At 49.9% G+C, this 19,345-nt stretch overlaps 1 protein-coding gene across 26 annotated transcripts in view; it reads left to right on the top strand.

Moving 5' to 3' along the window:
• Positions 1 to 5,178, top strand: part of TNK2 (tyrosine kinase non receptor 2) — a 45,797-nt gene extending 40,619 nt beyond the window's left edge. For 7 of the 26 annotated variants that reach the window (XM_045502424.1, XM_045502443.1, XM_045502418.1 and 4 more), the window contains 5 exons: positions 548 to 670; positions 1,331 to 2,685; positions 2,788 to 2,883; positions 3,056 to 3,183; positions 4,365 to 5,178. In XM_045502424.1, coding sequence (XP_045358380.1) covers positions 548 to 670; positions 1,331 to 2,685; positions 2,788 to 2,883; positions 3,056 to 3,183; positions 4,365 to 4,371 — 1,709 coding nt within the window. In that variant the 3' untranslated portion in view covers positions 4,372 to 5,178. The other 19 variants (XM_045502442.1, XM_045502431.1, XM_045502432.1 and 16 more) reach the window with 10 other exon arrangements.
• Positions 5,179 to 19,345: the final 14,167 nt, after the last annotated feature.

Genomic DNA, 19,345 nt, shown 5'->3' with positions numbered 1-19,345 from the left:
TAGTTCATCAGCTGCCCAGGAAAAGGCACTGTCTTGTGCAGGCACTCTGAGCTGGCTGTTCTGGCTCTGGGACAGTTGGGCCAGGGCTGCCGGGGGACAGCTGTGACCCGGCTCTGGCTGGGTGTGGGGTGGAAGATGAGAAGCAGCTGTATCCGCCGAGGTGGGCATCCTCGGCCGTCCTGTGTTGGCCTGCCCACCTCAGCTTCCCTCCTCCCTCCTTCCCGCCGTGCTCAGATCCTGGCTTTCCTCACCCCCCCCCTAATCCTGCTGTCCTCTCCCAAGCCAAAACCACCCCACGGGCTTCATGTTGGCCAGGAGCCTCATCCATCTCCCGGATCCTGTGCCTGTTGTTCCGGAACCCGTTTTTCCCCATCCTGCCACCCCATTGCTTCCCATTGCTCTTGGGTGTGTATGTCCACTCACTCCTATTCACTGCCCTCTCTCTGTCTCTCTCCACACTCTGCCCTCTTGTCTGGCTGTCTTCCCTCCCCTGTTCTCTGTCTCTCCCGCTCTGTCCCCTCTACTCTCCGCATGGCCTTTCTTGCAGGGGAGCCTCCACCTCGCCCACCTCAGCCTGCCATCTTCGCTCAGAGTAAGTGGGGCTGCTCTCGATGCCTTGGCCCCTGCCCCCGCCCCCTCTCTCCTCTCATTCCTCCTCTCCTTCTGAAAGGTACAGAGCCCTGGTGGGCTGGCCGGGCGGGAGGGGAGGTGGGATGTGTGCTGTGAGCTCGTGCCGCTAACCTGGCCCAGCATGCCTGCCTCTCCCCCGCCTTGCAAACACCTGGGCTCCTGGAGCAATTGTGTGGTCCTGGTCCCCCCTCTCCACCGTCACCTGGCCCTGCTCCACTCCCTTTGGGGCCTGCAGAGGCTGTGTCTGGGCTTTCGTGGTGGCTAGTCAGGAGCTCTGTGCTCTTCCAAGGACAGCTCCTGTTGCCCTTAATGGTGGAGGATTGCCCATAGCCCGCTGCCTGCACTAGTGGTGTGCTGTGTGCCATAACGGAGTGGGGGCAAGGGATTACCAACCAGGCCCAGGAGCCCGGGATACCTGGGGTCTTAATGTGTTGTGTTGGGGTATTAGGCAGGCAGGTGTGGGGTGTTGCTTGCTCTAGCTGAGATGGAGGCAGGGGCTCATTAGCCTGTGTGAAGAGCTCATGGCGTCGAGAGCAGGTCCTGTCCTCCCGTGTGAATAGGGTTGGTGTGCCTTGAGAATTTTGGCAGCTGAGGGCTAACCTCTGGGGGCATTAGGAGTGGGGAGTTGGTGGAAGACACTTGTCTTTCTTCCCGTCCCCCTGACACTGCCTTCTCGTTAGGATCTCCCTCTCTATCCTAGAGCCAACCTACGACCCAGTGAGTGAGGACCAGGACCCTCTGTCCAGCGACTTCAAGAGGCTGGGCCTCCGGAAACCAGGCCTGACCCGTGGGCTGTGGCTGGCGAAGCCCTCAGCTCGGGTGCCGGGCACCAAGGCAGGGCGTGGCGGCGGGAGCGAGGTCACGCTCATTGACTTCGGCGAGGAGCCCGTCGTCCCCGCCCCCCGGCCCTGTGCACCCTCACTGGCACAGCTGGCCATGGATGCCTGCTCCTTGCTGGACAAGACTCCACCGCAGAGCCCCACTCGGGCACTGCCCCGGCCCCTGCATCCCACACCTGTGGTGGACTGGGATGCCCGCCCGCTGCCCCCGCCTCCTGCCTACGACGATGTGGCCCAGGATGAGGACGACTTTGAAGTCTGCTCCATCAACAGCACCCTGGTGGCTGCAGGGGTCTGTGCTGGGCCCAGCCAGGGTGAAACCAATTATGCCTTTGTGCCTGAGCAGGCGCAGCTCCTCCCTCCCCTGGAGGACAATCTGTTCCTCCCACCCCAGGGTGGGAGCAAGCCGCCCAGCTCGGCCCAGACCGCACAGATCTTCCAGGCGCTGCAGCAGGAGTGCATGCGGCAGCTGCGGGTCCCGGCTGGCTCCCTGGTCCCTTCACCTGGCCCAGCCCCAGCGGGTGAGGACAAGCCCCAGGTGCCCCCCCGGGTGCCCATCCCCCCGAGGCCCACTCGCCCACGCGGTGAGCTGTCTCCAGCCCCCTCAGGTGAGGAGGAGATAGGGCGGTGGCCTGGACCTGCCTCCCCTCCCCGGGTGCCTCCCCGGGAGCCCCTGTCCCCTCAAGGCTCGAGGACCCCTAGCCCCCTGGTACCACCTGGAAGCTCCCCGCTGCCGCCCCGGCTCTCAAGCTCACCTGGGAAGACCATGCCCACCACCCAGAGCTTTGCCTCAGACCCCAAGTATGCTGCACCACAAGTGATCCAGGCACCCGGCCCACGGGCTGGTCCCTGCATCCTACCCATCGTCCGTGATGGCAAGAAGGTCAGCAACACCCACTATTACCTGCTGCCCGAGCGCCCACCCTACCTGGAACGCTACCAGCGCTTCCTGCGTGAGGCCCAAAGCCCTGAAGAGCCGGCCCCCCTGCCTGTGCCCCTGCTGCTGCCCCCACCCAGCACCCCAGCCCCTGCCGCCCCCACTGCCACTGTTCGACCAATGCCCCAGGCTGCCCCAGACCCCAAGGCCAACTTCTCCACCAACAACAGTAACCCAGGGGTCCGGCCACCAGCCCTGAGGGCCACTGCACGGCTGCCACAGAGGGGCTGCCCTGGGGACGGGCCAGAGGCTGGACGACCAACAGACAAGATCCAGATGGTGAGTACTGGGCCTGGCTGCTGGTTGGAGGGGCAGGGGCCCAAGGGCCCGGGAGGAATGGGCCCAAGCGGTGCTGATGGGTAGGTGGGTGGGTGTGCCCAGCTGCAGGCCATGGTGCATGGGGTGACCACAGAGGAGTGCCAGGCGGCCCTGCAGAGTCACAGCTGGAGCGTGCAGAGGGCTGCCCAGTATCTGAAGGTACCACCACCTCCTGCCCACTCTGGCTTTCAGGGACCCTGAAGACTGGTTCTGCCGCTCTCACCTCTTTTTGCCCCTCCCTACTATCCTGCCTCTGGCTCTCCTCTGCCCCTACCTTGGCCGGTGCCCTTCAGCCCCAGTGTGTCCCATGGCACCACCCTCTGCTCCTCAGGTGGAGCAGCTCTTTGGGTTGGGTCTGCGGCCGCGAAGCGAGTGCCACAAGGTGCTGGAGATGTGTGACTGGAACCTGGAGCAGGCAGGCTGCCACCTCCTGGGCTCCTGCGGCCCCGCCCACCACAAGTGAGTGAGCCCCTCGGGGAGCATACCCCCCTAGAAGAGAGCCCCACGCCTCGAGGGCCTCGCAGGGCCGGGAGACACAGAGCTGCCCAGCTGGGAGGAGGGAAGGCAGCCCCCACCCTGGGATGCAGGCAGTTCTGGGTGAAAACAGTTTCTCCTCAGTGCATTTAGACTTTGTAGCCACTTGGTGCAAAGGAACTAATAAGTAAAGAGAGGGCACTGGAGCCTCTTCCCCTTGTGGGGGCTTGCTTCCTAACCCCACACAGCACCCTTGAACCTGCGTCAGGGAGCAGCAGTTTAGGGCTCAGTGATTTCAACATATTTCTCACCTCTCCATTTCATATTTCAGTTTAAAGTTTTAATGCCATTTTAATGGAACGCTTAACCAAAAATAATCCCATTACTTTCCTGTTAAAAATTTGTATGTGGACATGTAACAAATGATACAAATGATCTGTAGTATAAATGTAAATATATACATCATAAATGAGAATTGTATCAAGTCAGAGGTAGAGATATGGGTAGATCCCAGCATTGTCCTCGGAGGGACGCTGGTGGGTGGGGGGTTTTGGAGCTGGTGGGCCCTGGCAGCAGATAGCTGGAATTAGAGCCCAGCCTTCCGCTCAGGGACGGAGTCAGCTTGGGCAGGTTTCCCGACCTCTCCATCCTCATCTGTAAAATGTGTACTAATGAGGGCCTGGCTGGCTCAGTCAGTAGAGAGTATGATCTCGGGGTCGTGAGTTTTAGCTCCACATTGGGAGTAGAGATAACTTAGGGGGGGGGGGAAATCTGTACAAATGACAGTATCTACCTCATAGAAATGACTAGAAGAAACGAGGGATGCATCTGTCAAATCACACAGCAAGCGTCTGGCACATGGGACACCATCACCGAGTGTCAGCTGTTAACTTGTGGTGATTCTTACTAATTTGCATCCGAAGAAACTTAGGCTTTACCGTGCCTATTGCCCTCTGATAGTCTAATACTCAGTAGTGCTGTTCTCTCTCTTTTTTTAATTAAAGAGAAAAAGGCATCCCAGGATGGTAAGTTCCAAAATCATTGCTGACTTTTCAACCGATTAGCCCACCACCAAGAGGCCCTCCTGTGCCCACGCACTCTAGACACTCTGTTGAATCAGCCCCTGTATTGATAGAGGGGCTTTCTCGTTGTTTCCCGTCCTTTAGGCGCTGAGGTGTCTGAAGAGCCAGAGGGTCTGCCCTGAAGGAATCACTTGAGCCTGTCCATCTGACAAGGGTGGGGAGAAGACCTGCCCAGGCCTGGAGGACCTGCTGCCACTTGCCGTGGCAGAGCAAAGCCAAGGCAGCAGGAGACTGGGAGCCCCGCCTTGCTGTCCCTCCCTTACCCAGTGCTGTCCCTGCAAATTTGGATCAGCTCTTGGTGCCCTTAGCCAAGGGGTGGGAAGGAACCCCATGAAGGCAGGTCTGGTGGCCGCCTCAGCAGGCCCTGCAGCTGACCTGCTTTCTGGCTCCAGCCCCTGGTTGGGCCTGTGGCCGGAGTGTGTTTCCATGCTCTGCCGGTGGGGAAGCCGGGCTTGACTCGTGCAGGGAGGATGTGTTGGCCACACAGAAAGGTGGACCAGCACCCAGCAAGCCCTCCCCAGGGTAGGGCCCTTCTCCAGGGATCCCCTGGAGGGCATTTAGGGTGTCGGAGAGAATGTGACTTGTGGCCTCACCATGGATATGTTATGGGACTAGGCTGGTCTTAGGATCTTGTGCCTGGAAATAGCCCTGAGTGGCTCAGGAAGCAGAGCGAGGGTGCCAGAGTGTTTTCTGGCAGGGACCAGGGCCCAAGGGCCCAGGGTTGGAAGGAGACCAAGGGGGCAGCTGCCCTGGAGGGATACCAGTGCTTCCTCTTTGACCCAGCTCCTCCCCTGTGCTGTTCTGTGTTTTCCTACCAGCCCGTGTCGCCAAAGTTGCTGCCCCAGCTATGGATACCTGCTTCTTCCAGAGAAATAAAGTTAGTTTCTATTTTATGTTACTTACTTGTGACTGCCTGTTTCTTTGACTCTTGGTCCGCAGCCTGAGGCCCCGGGGCTTCCCAGGCCACCACCATCTGTCCAGGGTGGCAGTCCTCCTGGTGCCACCTGTGGACAGAGGGAGGAAGTGTGGGCCCCGGGTGACCCTGGCAGAGGGGCAGAGCCCCTGCTGATGTAGTCACTGACTCTGTCTCCATGGTTTTGCTCGAGAGTTCTATAAGGCCATATATACTGCAGGAGAGAGCATGTACGATAACTCACCTAGTTAGAGCTAAGCCAGAACCTTTAGTAATGGAGGAAAGCTTCAATATGTATTTTGTTTTTCTGAATATTTCATATGGTTCAAAATTCAAAAGGTGTTGAAGAGTCCTCAGTGAAGTCTACTGCCCCAGCCGCCACCTCCCCTCCCCAGAGGCTGCCTTCTTGTCTGGTTTTTTTTCACAGTACATTCTGAAGGGTTCCATGGCCATACTGAAAGAGTGTCCCCATTCTTGTTCAGGGGTGCCTGGGTGTGTGGATGTACCACAGTCTGCTTAACCAGGCCCCTTGGGCTGTTTCCAGTCCTTTGCAATTATAACCGTTGATGCAATAAATGGCGTATATGGATTATTTTGCACCTGCAGGTCAGTCTGAAGGATGAGTTCCCAGGAGTGGAACTCCTGAGTCCAAGAGTATGTGCAGTAGTGATGGGTGTTGCTGAATTGCTCTCCACGGAGGAGCTCATTCCAGCAGCCACAGCCACCAGCGTGTGAGAGCTCTCTCCATGTGTTCCAGAGCTTTCTGATTTTGGCCAGTGAGATGGGTTTCTATAGTTTTTGCATTTCCCCAATGGGTGAATAAACATTATAAAAAGTGATTTGGGCCATTTATATTTCCTTTTCTGTCAGCTGCCTATTAATACCCTTGGCCCATTTAAATTTTTTTTTTTTTAATGTTTGCTGATTTTTGAGAGAGAGAGAGAGAGAGAGAGAGAGCATGAGCGGGGGAGGGGCAGAAGGAGAGGGAGACACAGAATCCGAAGGAGGCTCCAGGCTCTGAGCTGTCAGCACAGAGCCTGACGCGGGGCTCAAAGCTCACAAACCGCGAGATCATGACCTGAGCAGAAGTCAGATGCTTAACTGACTGAGCCACCCAGGCACCCCTGGCCCATTCTACAAAGTAAGTGATTAGTCTGTTACTGGTTCTTAGGAAATGACTGGATGAAGGGAATTAGCTCTTTGAGCTTTACCATGTGATCTGAACTTTAGGAAGACAGCTAAATCATGAGAGGGGAAGCTGATGGTTTAGTTTATTAAAAACAACACAAAGGCCATTTAGGATGGGCCTGGGTGCTGTCTATGTGTTTGCTGTTCCAGGCTGGACTGCTTGGTGGGCCCTCAGGCCTGGGAGGTCTGGGCCTTCAGATCCAGACATGTTCTGAATACCCTGTGTACTAAGTTAAGAATTCAATTATATTTTACTGCAATTTAAAAATATTTAGTCAGGAGGTGCCTGGGTGGCTCAGTCAGTTAAGCTTCTGACTCTTGATTTCAGTTCAGGTCATGATCACGCAGTTCGTGAGATTGAGCCCCATATTGGGCTCTGCACGGACAGCTGACAGCATGGAACCTGCTTGGGATTCTCTCTCTCTCCCTCTCTCTCTGCCCCTCCTCAGCATGCACTCTGTCTCAAAATAAGCACTTTTTAAAAATAAATAAAGGGGCGCCTGGGTGGCGCAGTCGGTTAAGCGTCCGACTTCAGCCAGGTCACGATCTCGCGGTCCGTGAGTTCGAGCCCCGCGTCAGGCTCTGGGCTGATGGCTCAGAGCCTGGAGCCTGTTTCTGATTCTGTGTCTCCCTCTCTCTCTGCCCCTCCCCCGTTCACGCTCTGTCTCTCTCTGTCCCAAAAATAAATAAACGTTGAAAAAAAAAATAAATAAAAATATTTAATCAAAATATATCACCCAAAAGAAAACATTAGTATGGTTAACTTTGGACTTTGCTGTTAGACCTGGATTCCATTCTCAGTTCTGTTTGATCTTGGAGAAGTTACTTAACCTTTCTCAGCCTATAATCTGGGGGACAGTAATCCTTGCTTTTTAGAATGGTGGTGTGGATTAAATGAGATTGCACAGGTAAAGTATTTTGCCTAGTGCATGGGCCATGATATGTACCCAATAAACTATAATCATTCTACGTTTTATTTTTTCATGTTGCTGCTATCAATAGCTTACATTACACAGTGACCACATCTCTTTGCGTGCAATTGTTTTCTCTTCCCATTTCCCCTTAATTTCACTTTATTTTTTTGAAATAATTTTCTTTTGCTATAAAGTCATTCCTTTTTTATAGATCATGGACATTTTCTTTTCTTTTTTTAATTTTTTTTTTTAACGTTTACTTTTGAGACAGAGAGACAGAATGAACAGTGGAGGGGCAGAGAGAGAGGGAGACACAGAATCTGAAACAGGCTCCAGGCTCTGAGCTGTCAGCACAGAGCCCGACGCGGGGCTCGAACTCACGGACCGTGAGATCATGACCTGAGCCGAAGTCGGACACTTAACCGACCAAGCCACCCAGGCGCCCTGATCATGGACATTTTCAACTCCCATTTTTTTTAAATGCTGTTTTTTGGTAAATGATGGCAGAGCTAGTACATCTTAGATATTTTGCAAGGGTGACACCAAAGGATCTGGGGGCTCCTCAGAGGATTGGGAAACCCCATGTACTTTTCTTGCCAGATACATAGCCCCTAAATCCTAGGGGCTTCCTGCTGTTTTTCTCACTTCTAACCAGCCTGCCAGTTCTTACGAGCATCTCCTGGGTTTGTTGAAAAGATCTTAAAGGAGGATGTTGAAAAAGCTGGCCCAGGTTCGTTTGCCAACAAGGAGAATCAATAAATCAGCAAAAATTCACTGGGTATCTTACTGAGTCAAGCCCTGAAGAGGGAATACAAGCTGAACAGTCTGTCCACAGGACTGTGACATTATAGCAAGGTGATAAGTCCTCTAAGATCACAATGTGCCCGATGCCTTGGGAGCAAAGGAGGTGGCTCCCTGGAGTAGGTGACCTTGTGCTGACTTGATGGGGAAGAATAGGCATATGTCAGGAAGGTGAGGGGGCGTGCAAATATTGCAGGTGGAGGGACTTGTGTAAATGCTCAAGTTTGGTAAGGCTGGAGGCCATCCTTGGGTTGTGTATTTGGGATGAGTTGGAGGTTGCTTTTATGTGATCCTGATTCTGGTGGGGTGAGGCAGTCCTGGATCACGCAGCCGCTGGTGTGATACCCAGAGGCCTTTGACCATGTAGATGAGGGGAGACAGCAGAGAATAAGCAGAGCAACGTAAGTCTATGTTTTTAAGAAGAGAGCTCTGCTTAAAAGTGGCTCACTGCTCCACTTTAACCATGGGTGGAGGAAAGATCTAGTAGATGTGTCTCACTGCACACTGGGAACACAAATGTGTTCTTAATTTGAAGCAAATACATTTTACAGAAATTTGACCTTGGGGAATGGAACGACCTCCAACTCTGGAATCCTTGATTAGAGCAGGGGTTCCCAAAGGCCAAGCCAGTGCCTGTGGTGGTCTCGGGTCAAGTTTTGGTCTGAGTTGAAATGGTAAGAATATGAACCATATAACAGTTTTTCTTAAAAGGTATTCAAGTTCAAAGTCTGCCTTTGTTCTGAGATTTTTGTCTTTCTGCATTTTTGGTATTGAAATGGCTATTTTTGTCTGGTGATGATAGTGATACTGGCAGGTGACAGATTTGTCCCCCTGCCCTTATGTGGTGATGCTATATCAGCACACACTCTCCAGCAATTATTGTAAGGATCCCTGAAATCTAGCCTCAGAACCGCGGGACAAAAGTGCTTTTGTGTTACGCAGCACCACCTATTGGCCAAAGAAGACATTGCAGTCAGGCTAAATTTCAGATGACAGAGAGAGAAGATTGTGTGAAAGTCATTGCCCAATAAATACATTAAATCCAAAAGCTGCTGGCCCAGGTCCATGGGTGCTAAAAGGGACTCATCCCAGGGAAGCTGGGAGGGGAGGTAACTGGTTCTCCTACCATCTGGAGCCAAATGGAGGCCAGCTAGGATTTAATGGTGGGAAAAGGGACTGGCTCTGAAGACCGCCCCTAAACCTAGGAAAGACACCTAGGTTCTTCCTAGGAAGAAGCCTAGGAAAGAAACCTAGGGGCTCCCTGGGGGGATGCTGTGGGCTAAGTGCATGCAGTCATTCACCAATGAAAAGTCCTGGGATGACACAAGTGCCCTTTGGGAAGCCCCAGCCACTACTATATATATATATATATATATATATATATATATATTTTTTTTTTTTTTTTAATGTTTTTATGATTGCTACACATGCTCATTGTTCATGGAACATTCAGAAAAGCACTGTGAGAAAATTAAAATTACCCAGAAAGGCACTTGGAATTTTGTTATATTTTCTTCGAGTTTCTTTCCTGTGTGTGTATGTTGTGTGTATTACAGTTTCACAAAGGCCATCCTGCTTATACTGTTTTGTAACCCCCTTTTACTTAATATTTTATACCACAGGCATTTTTCTATATCTTGAAACTCATTTTCTCAAGGGACATTAAAACACAGCATAGTTTTCATTCTATAGAAATGAAATGCAGACATTGTTATTTAACACCTTGTTAACATTTTTATTTTGCAACAAATTATTTTAACAAATACTGCTAAATGACTTTTCAGAAAGATTTGTCTCTTTTATTAAAACAAAGTATATGTGTTATTAAAGAGAGGACTTGTATTTTGGAGATAACGTTTTAAAATATTTTTGAATGAAGTCATCTGTTGAGGAAATGGATGGTTGGAGGAAATGGGACACGGGTTGATAATTGTTGAAGCTGATGATGGAGTAGGAGGGCTTATTGTAGTCCTCAAGATGAGGGATGTTCCTTTCCACAATAAAAAGCTCAGCAAAAATGCACGCGTTCTCCAGCTAGGGACATTCCCACTGGTCCAGCCGTCTTCTCTGAAGTCGCCCCTTGGAGGTTTCTTTGTTTCCATTGACACAAGGCAGACCCCAGGGATGCATAACTTCCACCTTTGTGGCTCTGGCACAGAGTGTTCAGAACCTCCTTCTCTTGCTAGCTTTTGCAAGGTAGAGTCAAGGTGGAGTTTTACAAACCACAGAGCCAAATCCTGAGGGAAATATCTCCAGTCCTGTCACCAGCCTTGTCACAGACCCCATCCCGTGTGTTCACCCTTTATCCTGAGGCCTTGCTACTAAAAGGGCTGCACGAGGTCCATCTACATCAGCATTACCTGGGAACCTGTTGGAAATGCAGAACCTGAGCCCTATCCTGGACCTACTGAACTAGAATCTTTGTTCTACCAAGATTCCCAGGAGGGGCACAGAAACGGTCAAGTGTGTGAAGCCTTCAACTAAGGCAGCCCTGCTCTAATCCCAAAGAGCTGGTGGGCCTTGGGAGGCCCCGCCTGGCTGCCAGGAGCCCCTGGTCCCCGTAGGCAAGGCTGTGCTACCTGTGCCCCCTCCCATGACCCATCACCCAGCCTAACTGCCCTTTTTTGAATAAATAATTCACTTAAAACTATATGAAAGGAATTTAGTTGCCAAGTATTATCGTAAATAATTGGAGACCATCAAAATGTACCATCATAGGGGATTGGTTAAATATAACTGTTTCATCCACAGAATGGGAAATAGCACCACAAATCAAAGAATCCTCAAAAATACCATTTGATTAATAATATTAAAATCAATGATTTTGAGATATGAGATTGTGGCTTTTTTTTAACTTCTACATTATGTTCTGCAAAATGGCTTCCTATTACAGTTTTTTTTTTTCAATTATTTTGGTGGTAAAATACACATATCATAAAACTTACGCTTTTTTTTTTTTAACTAGCTCATCCTAATGAACATGAAGTGGTATCTCATGGTTTTGATTTGCATTTCCCTAATGATTAGTGATGTGGAACATCTTTTCCTATGCTTGTTGCTTATTTGTCTCTCTTCCATTTTTTAATTGGGTTGTTTGGATTTTGTTGTCCTAATTGCCCTTTTGCCAGACGCCATGACCTGTGCCCCATCTCTCACCATCTGGTTTCACTGGCCTTGGGAATTCTGCTTTCTGCCTTTCTCCTCTCTGCAAGCACATGACGTGGGCTTGGTTCTCCCTCCATACGCACAAGCACCTTCTGTCATGGCTGTTCCTTTTTTTGAGGGAATTATCAGCCTGTTCTTGGAGGAGCAGCACCATGCATGTGTCTCTCGGAGTCCCCATATCTAGCCTGGCTCTACACCTGTCCAGAGACCGCTCGCAGTCCTGCTGATGGTCTCCAGCCCTTGTGAAATGCCACCGCCCCCACGGCTGCCCCACCGTCCTCACGGCTGTCTGTCCCAGTCCCTCCAAGTTCGGCTGCTCTTGTGCACGCGTGCATGGCCAGCAGCTGCCCAGTGGTTGTTCACGGCGGTCCTGCCTAGCTGCGAGCTGCCCTCTGGAGCAGTAACTAGGTTCTGTGGGCTCACAGCGAGTGAGGGGCAGGGCCAAGTTAGAAGGAGCAAAGATCAAAAATCACAGAAGCACTCGTGTGGTAGAAAATGGTGCCTGGACCTGGGTTCAGGGAGGCAGGGGAGAGCCCAGAGAAGAGTTGGAAAGGTGGCCTCAGGGGATGGTTTTGTCTCTATGATTAGGTTTTAAGCTCTAGAGAGCAGACTTGTATCTTATTCCTCCTTATGTGCTCTAGGAAAGTGTGTCAATTACTTGCTTTCATTGTTTTCCAGGTTAGCATTTCTATTTCATTTCCCTGCCTCACTCCTTCTTCCCTTCCTCTCTTCCTTTCCTCCCTCCCTCCTTCCTCACTCCCTGTTGGAACTGAGTGAGTGGCTTCCTTTGTGTACCTAGGATACATTAATTGTATGACATGAGGTCTGATGGTGGCAAATTGCTGGCTCCCGGTCCCTTTCTCCCCTGCCAGCACTAGGTGGCCACGTGGGGCAGTGAGCACCCCTGTGTCCTGTCAAGGGCAGGCCTTGTTGGCCTGTTGGCTGCCCACCTCTCTCACTTACCTGCTTCCCCTTAGAACCTCAGGAAGGTTCTGGCCATGGAGGTAAGGGAGAGCTGGTCAGAGAAGGATGGCCGAGCTGCAGAAAATCCACATCTGGCCCATGTTTTGGAGGAACGGTTTGGCTGCCGAAAGCCCTGGCGTTCTGAGTGCTATGTCATGTCTGATGGTCACCCTGTTTTCCCTACAGCCCAACCCACAGGTGAGAAGGCTAACAGTTTTCTCCAATCCTCACTTGTTTTTGTCTCAGTTGCACAGCTCCCGTTTGGAATAATTCTCATTTTCAACTCCTTTATGTCTCTACTAGGTATTTGGAAATTTCAAGGATCAACTACTTCCACATATGTCATCCAACCAACTTATTCAAACAACATTTGCTTGCATTCCTGCCGGAGGTACAGTCAGAAGCAAAACAGGGATAGGCTCCCGGGCTTGGCATTTGCTTAACGCCAGACAAGCTATTGTTCCAGCTACGTCCCCTACCAAAGAAAAGGAGTGGTTTTCTTTTTTTCTTCCCAAATAAAACATTTCCTTCTTTGCCAAAAGGACATTCTCATTTTAGAATTTCTGGAACACCAAAATAAAAAATAATAAAAAAATAAATAAAATCTTTAGCTCAAGTGTAGTCTGACACTTGAATATACAACCACCATGTAACATCTTGGTTTTGTCTTTTTCTCCCCCCACCGCGTTCACGTCGTGGTACATTCATAAGCACAATCCACTGAGTACATGTGCCAAAATGTCCTTCTTAGTCATTCCCCTTTGGGCGGGCATACAAGTACTTCCCATTTTCCTTCTATAGTTCTTATTGCCAAAGCTAACTGTTAAATCTATTCCTATTTAATCCAGTTCACTCGGTGCTTAGCGTTTCATCTGGTGTATTCTAAAATACACTTACAAAATAATTACCTGTCATGACCTGAGCCGAAACCAAGAGTCAGACGCTTAACAGACTGAGCCACCAGGCACCCCTCATCATGCTATTCTAGCTAAGTATTTATTAAGCACATCTACACCTAAGAACTTTTCTTCCTTGAATGGTACACATTTTGGCAAAAATGAAACCCTTAATGAAACTTCAGGAAGCCTTATTGTACTTAATTCCCCTTAGATATAGACACCTCAGGAAAGTGGGTATTTCTGCCCCTGGTTGTATGATCTTAGCCAAGTCCCTGTCCTTCCCTGGGTCCGAAATTCATGGGCCATAAGGGAGCGGGTTGGAGGAGGGCCCTCACCAGCCTGCCAGGCCCAAGATCCAGTGTTCTGTCCCAGGGAGGAGAAGCTGATGCTTTCGCTCTGCCCACTGCACTCCTCACCCTTGTCTCTCTCGTCTTCCCTAAGGGGCCAGGGTCACAGACGGAAGCCCTGGTGAGGCCTCAGGCTGCCATTCCTGTGCAACCTCATTCCGATCTTTTAATCTCTCGGGAGCATCGGTTTCCTCATCTTGAAATGGGAGTGAGCAGTTTTGAAGCCGTACATGTGTCAGGCCTTCTGGCGTGGTGGTGAGGTTTTATTACCCATTACCTTTTGCTTCTCCCCCAAAGCCCAAGCTGGAGGTGAGTCCTTAGCTTCCCAGATCCCCTTTTGTGCCTCCCGCTTGTGTGCAGGGCATTATGAAGAGAAAGAAGAACCACAGTCCTTTCCTGGTAGGGAGCTTTCCTGGTAGGGAGCTTACCTTTCCTGGTAGGGAGCCTCCCCTGGTGGGGAGGCCGACTCACAGAGGAGGTGGGTAAGCAAACACGTAACGCTAGGCTGGAAGGCACAGCCGAGTTCTGAGACAGGAGCTGGTGTGGATGGGCCAGGAAGTTCTGGGAAGACTCACACATATGTAGGCCACACGATATGCACATATGCACACATATGCAGCCGCACTAACAGTTCCGGGATCAAAGCCACTTGGTACGGTGCTGGCCTTAGTGCCTCTACCCTAGTCTGCCAAATCTGAGGAGCATGAGGCGCTGCCTGTGGAACTCCACGGCTTGTGGCCCATTCTGATGTTACGCCCCTCCAGTGAATTTTTTATTTAGGTTATTGTATTTTTCACTTCTATAATTTCCATTTGGTTCTTTTAATTTTTTTATTTCTCTCCTGAAATTATCTTTTTATTCAGGTCAAGAGTGTTTGTTGTTATTTCTTAAAGCAAAATTTTAAAAAATGTTTATTCATGTTTGAGAGAGAGAGAGTTGGGGAGGTGCAGAGAGAGAAGGAGACACAGAATCCGAAGCAGGCTCCAGGCTCTGAGCTGTCAGCACAGAGCCCGATGTAGGGCTTGAATTCATGATCTGTGAGATCACAACCTGAGCTAAAGTCAGATGCTTAACCAACTGAGCCACCCGGGCGCCTCTGTTTGTTGTTATTTCTTGGAGCATGGTTATAATAGCTGCTTTAAAGCCTCCTAGATAATTCCAACATCTGCCTCATCTTGGGATTGGCATCTCATTACCTTTTTCTCTGGGAGATGTTAAATTTTTTTGGTTCTTTGTATATGGAGTAGTTTTTGATCATGTGTAGACATTGTGAAAATTATGTTCTAAGACTCCAGTCTTGTTTAAAGTCTGTGGAGAATGTTCTTTTGTTTGTTTCAGCATGTCCTTGATTTAGGTAGGTTCAGGCCACGAGTTTCCTCGCCTTCTGTAAGCTGTGTGGTTCCAGTGTCATCTGATTTTCAAGTCTTTGCTAGTGCTTCGTAGCGCTATCCTGATCATCCCACGTACACATCACCTGGTGGCCAGTTTGGGACCTGGGTGGCCGTCTATCCCATAGTTCAGTGCCCAGTGCCTTTGGAGTGTTGGTTAGGGTTGGATCCGTGCCTGGGCAGCTTGGGGATGGGCCCAGGAATTCAACTACACCTTTATGGGGTTGATTTCTTGAGCCTCCTCCTCTTCACAATCAACTTGGCACTTTTTGGTTCTCACGGACCCCCCTTTCCGGTTCTCTGGAGTGACAGCCAACACTTGAGTTTGCCTGCTCTACCGTGCACTTCCCATGACTGCGGCTGCCTCTGACCAAGCAAAGAGAGAATGGAGAGAGAGGGGAAAGCGATGGGGATTTCTCCCATCCTTCTGGGACCGAGCGTCTGGTCAGAGAGAAGAGTCCCCTCCCTTGGAGCTTCAGTTGCCTATTCAGCTGTTGCTGCCGCTGCTGGTGCTTTCCTTCCCCAGCCCACCTGCCATCCTTTACTTTTCCGAGTCTCAAGTAGCAGGCCTCAGACCAGACCAGGGATCTGCCTCCAGGTTAGCACTCCTGAGGGTGTACAAGTAGGAGAAATCCACAGGCCAATCAAGGATTGATCCTGGTCTAGAAAACTTACATTGGCCCTGTCACTTAATTAACATCAACCTGATGACCCCAGTCCTACCCAGCCACAAACTGCATCTCAGAGGCTAACACTATCTTTACGGAGCATTTACTAAACAGGAGGCACTTGCCTTATCTCATATAATACAATAGTCTCAAAAATTAGATTTTCTCAAAAATTAGATTGTATTGGTCCCATTTTACAGACAAGAAAACTGAGACTCAGAAAGGTTAGGTGACTTTTTCCAAAGCCACGGAAAGAGATGGTATTAGAATCTAAATTTAGATCTGGGTTACACTAGCACCCACATAGCTGCCTGCTGCGTAAGCACCCAGCATGGCCACCAAAGTGGATCCTGGGAAGCCAGTCATGAAGGGTCAGAGGACAGCTGAAGAAACCACGTGACTTCTTGGAACCTCTCCTAGTGCCCAGAGCACACCTGAGGGGATGAGATGGTGCATTCTGGCCTTCTGGGCAATCCCCTAAGAGAGTCCTTTTGTTGCCCTCTGCCCCTACTGATCAGGTGACCATCCATACCAGTTTCTCTGGCACATTCCCATTTATGTCCATTGCTCCTAAGTATTGCTAATACCAACGTTTTCACTCTCAAAAGCATCCCAGTATAGACGGTAGGTTATAACAGAGTTGCCCTACCATTGGGGGACGCTTAGCCGTGCCTCTGGCCATATGCTCAGCCTTGTTCTCAGGAAAGAATAGGCACTAGCCCCTCCAGTTAAACCTCTGCATGGACCAGAAGGTGTTTCCTGAATCTTCCCTCAACCTCTTCTCCAGCCTGGGCAATCCCCAGAGGGCTTCCGGCAGGCTGCAAACTGTTATGGAAAGGGCATGAGCCCAGACCTAGGCTCTCCACTTGCTGCCTCTGGCTAAACTGTTTGGTTTCCTTGAGTCGTAGTATCTTCCTCCATAAAATGGACATAAGAAGACATATTTTGTGGTGGTTGTAAGGATTCGATGAAATAAAGAATGTAAAGCACTTGGCACAAACTTCAGGTTAGAGAAGCTGGAGAATAAGGAGGCAGAAGAGAATCTTGGGAGGGGGTCACCGCTGCAGCGGAGCTCTAATTAGTGAGCAGTAATGTTGCTTCAACACAGGTTCCCTGAACAAACACTAGGGTCTTAATAAGACTGCAGTCGTGACTGTAATAGCTGTTGATGGTAGCTCCATTGTAACCGCAGAGAAAGAACCCAGCAAGTGATTCATCCTCAGTTAGCAATGCCCGACTGTGGGTGGCGACATTGTGGGTAACCTTTAGTTCTTCTTAAAATATGTATATTTTTAGTTTTTCAACTTTCTTTTTTTTAAGTTTACTTATTTATTTTGAGAGAGAGAGAGAGCATGAGTGGGGAGAGAGAGAGAGAGAGAGAGAGAATTCCAAGTAGGTTCTATGCTCAGTGCAGAGCCCAATGTGGGGCTTGCTCCCATGACCCTGAGATCATGACCTGAGCCGAAATCAAGAATCAGATGCTCAACCGACTGAGCCACCCAGGCGCTCCAGCTTACCAGCACTCTAAATCATGTGTGTGTGTGCATACATGTGTGTGTACAATTTTGTATTCAAAGGAAATCAAACATTATAGAAACAGACCCATCGTAATAATTGTGTTTATTAGTGAGTTAAAAGTTACCTGAGGTTGATGGTTCCTGACAATCCAAATGGTCTATGGAGGAGCCCGGGTCGAAACCCAAATTCCTAGACGCTCAGAAAAATGCAGGAAAGCGTGTGCACGTTCATTTGCACAGAAGACTGCTCTGTTCTCCCATCTGGGCCCTTATCTGGTTGTCCTTGGGGTGCTTGGGGACTGAGACTAAGACTTGAGGACCCAGACTCAGGGAAAAAATAGGGATTGCCCAAGGAGAGGCCAGCAGTAGCAAGGGTTGCTGTGGAAAGGCCTCTGGCTCGAGACCCTCCCTTTAGCTCCTTGCCTGGGCTCCAGTCTGGGCATGTCTCTCCCAGAAATCAGTCAGTGAGGGTCTGGGTGGACCTAGTGGAGGGAAAGCTGCAGAGGGAAAGAGGCCTAGAGTGGGTTTGGAGACCCCCACAAGGTGGCCTATGACTAACTGAGCAACAGGTACCCCAGTTTCACTAAAGGGAAGTGGTCCCCTATCCTCCCAAAATCATTGACATGACAGTCATCCTGCCCCGCAGTCATGTCCCATTGCCCGATGTGACCCCCCACTAGCACTTGACAACCACTGTGAGGGTCTGAGCACCCCCCTTTCCTGGCCCAGCCCCTCAAGCATTTCAGTAAACACAGGGCTCAAACTGCAGCCTGAATGCATCCTGACCTGTGTCTACACTTTGCCAAAGCAGTGAGAGATGTCCCCAGATGGTCCTAGAATGCTGGGGACAGCTAAATAACATGTCTGTCAAGACACTGACAGAAGAGGAAGAGATTTGGGGCAATTTAATGGTTTTTATCTTATTACTATTGTTTTCTTGTCAAATTGTTTGCGTTGACTCAACAACCCCTCCCCCAGCTGTGAGTAGGGACCTCTCTCAGAGCTGTTTACCTCTTGTGGGGACAGCTAGTACAAGGGGGCAGGGACTGAATTAGTCATTTTTGTTTTCCACACCTTTCGGTTCCGGCACTTAGTAAGAATTTAACAAATAAATGAATGAGTGAATGAAAGGTTGGGCAAGAAATAATGAAAACTCTCCAGCGTCAGAGCAGAACCCTGGGAGAAGTTTTCCATGGGAGCTGAGGTTGACACACCCTCTCCTTGAGCCACCGGCCTTAGCGTTACAGAAACAAAGTTTATTTTCTGTCCTTCATTCTGGGCCCCAGGCTGAAGAAGCCTCCCCTGTCTTGGATGTACCAGATTCATTGCAGAGGAGGGGGGCGGGAAACAGGACAAAGGTAAAAATCCTGGAGATTTTTACCCCAGAATGCATACACTCCATTTCCACCCCAGTGACAAGAAACACGTCCATGGCCTGGCCTGGCCTGGCCGAGCTTGGCAACCTGGGGCTCCATGGGGTTGACGCCGTAGGGAGGGCAGGGAACACTTGGCGGATAAGAAAATCTCTCACAGGCCACCAGGTCCATCCTCCCCTCCCCCAACGAAGCAACCTACATGTTCCGACCAATCACGTTGCGGGCCACAGTCCTGGCTTTCTGGAGAATCTCCTCAGCAGTTTTAACTGATTTCTCTTCTCTGAGCCTTTTAAAACTTGGACAGATTTATTATCCCACTTATTTCTCCTTTACCAGCTTTTTTTTAGTTACTCATTTTCATTTTGGTGGTTTCCATGTTTATTCTAATGATCTCATTTGCTTCCTGCAGCTCTGTGCTTCCACCCGCAGTCATTGTCCTGTAGGAGAACTTCTTTTAATATTTCTTGTGGTGCAACCTGGTTGGTGATACATTCTTTCTGCTGTTGAAAAGAGCCTTCTCATCTACTTTTTTCCATATTTTCCTCCACGTAGTGATCACAGTTGTTCTAAAGTCCTTGAATGATGTTGGGATCATCTGTGTGTCTACTTCTATTTGTCTACTTTTCCCCCATGTCAGTCACTTGGTGGGGGAGGCACTCTCTCTATGCCTGATGATTACTTTATGCTGAACAGTGTGTTCAGATGGCATCTTTCATGAAGAAATGTTCCTACTTTGTTCGGTATCTAGGGTGCAATCAATCAGGGGCTGGGTCAGCACTGTTGCACGTTACTACGTGGCCCTCTTGCTGTTCTAGAGGATCTGTGAGCTATTCAGTATCTTGTAATACATACCTTTTCTTTTTAAAATTTTATTAATTTTTTAAAAATGCTTATTTGTTTTTGAGAGAGAGACAGAGCGTGGGCAG

This window comes from Leopardus geoffroyi, chromosome C2 (genome assembly GCF_018350155.1).
Source record: "Leopardus geoffroyi isolate Oge1 chromosome C2, O.geoffroyi_Oge1_pat1.0, whole genome shotgun sequence".
NCBI lineage: Eukaryota > Metazoa > Chordata > Mammalia > Carnivora > Felidae > Leopardus > Leopardus geoffroyi.
Note: the sequence above shows the minus strand (reverse complement) of the source record. Positions and strands in the feature narration are given on the sequence as shown.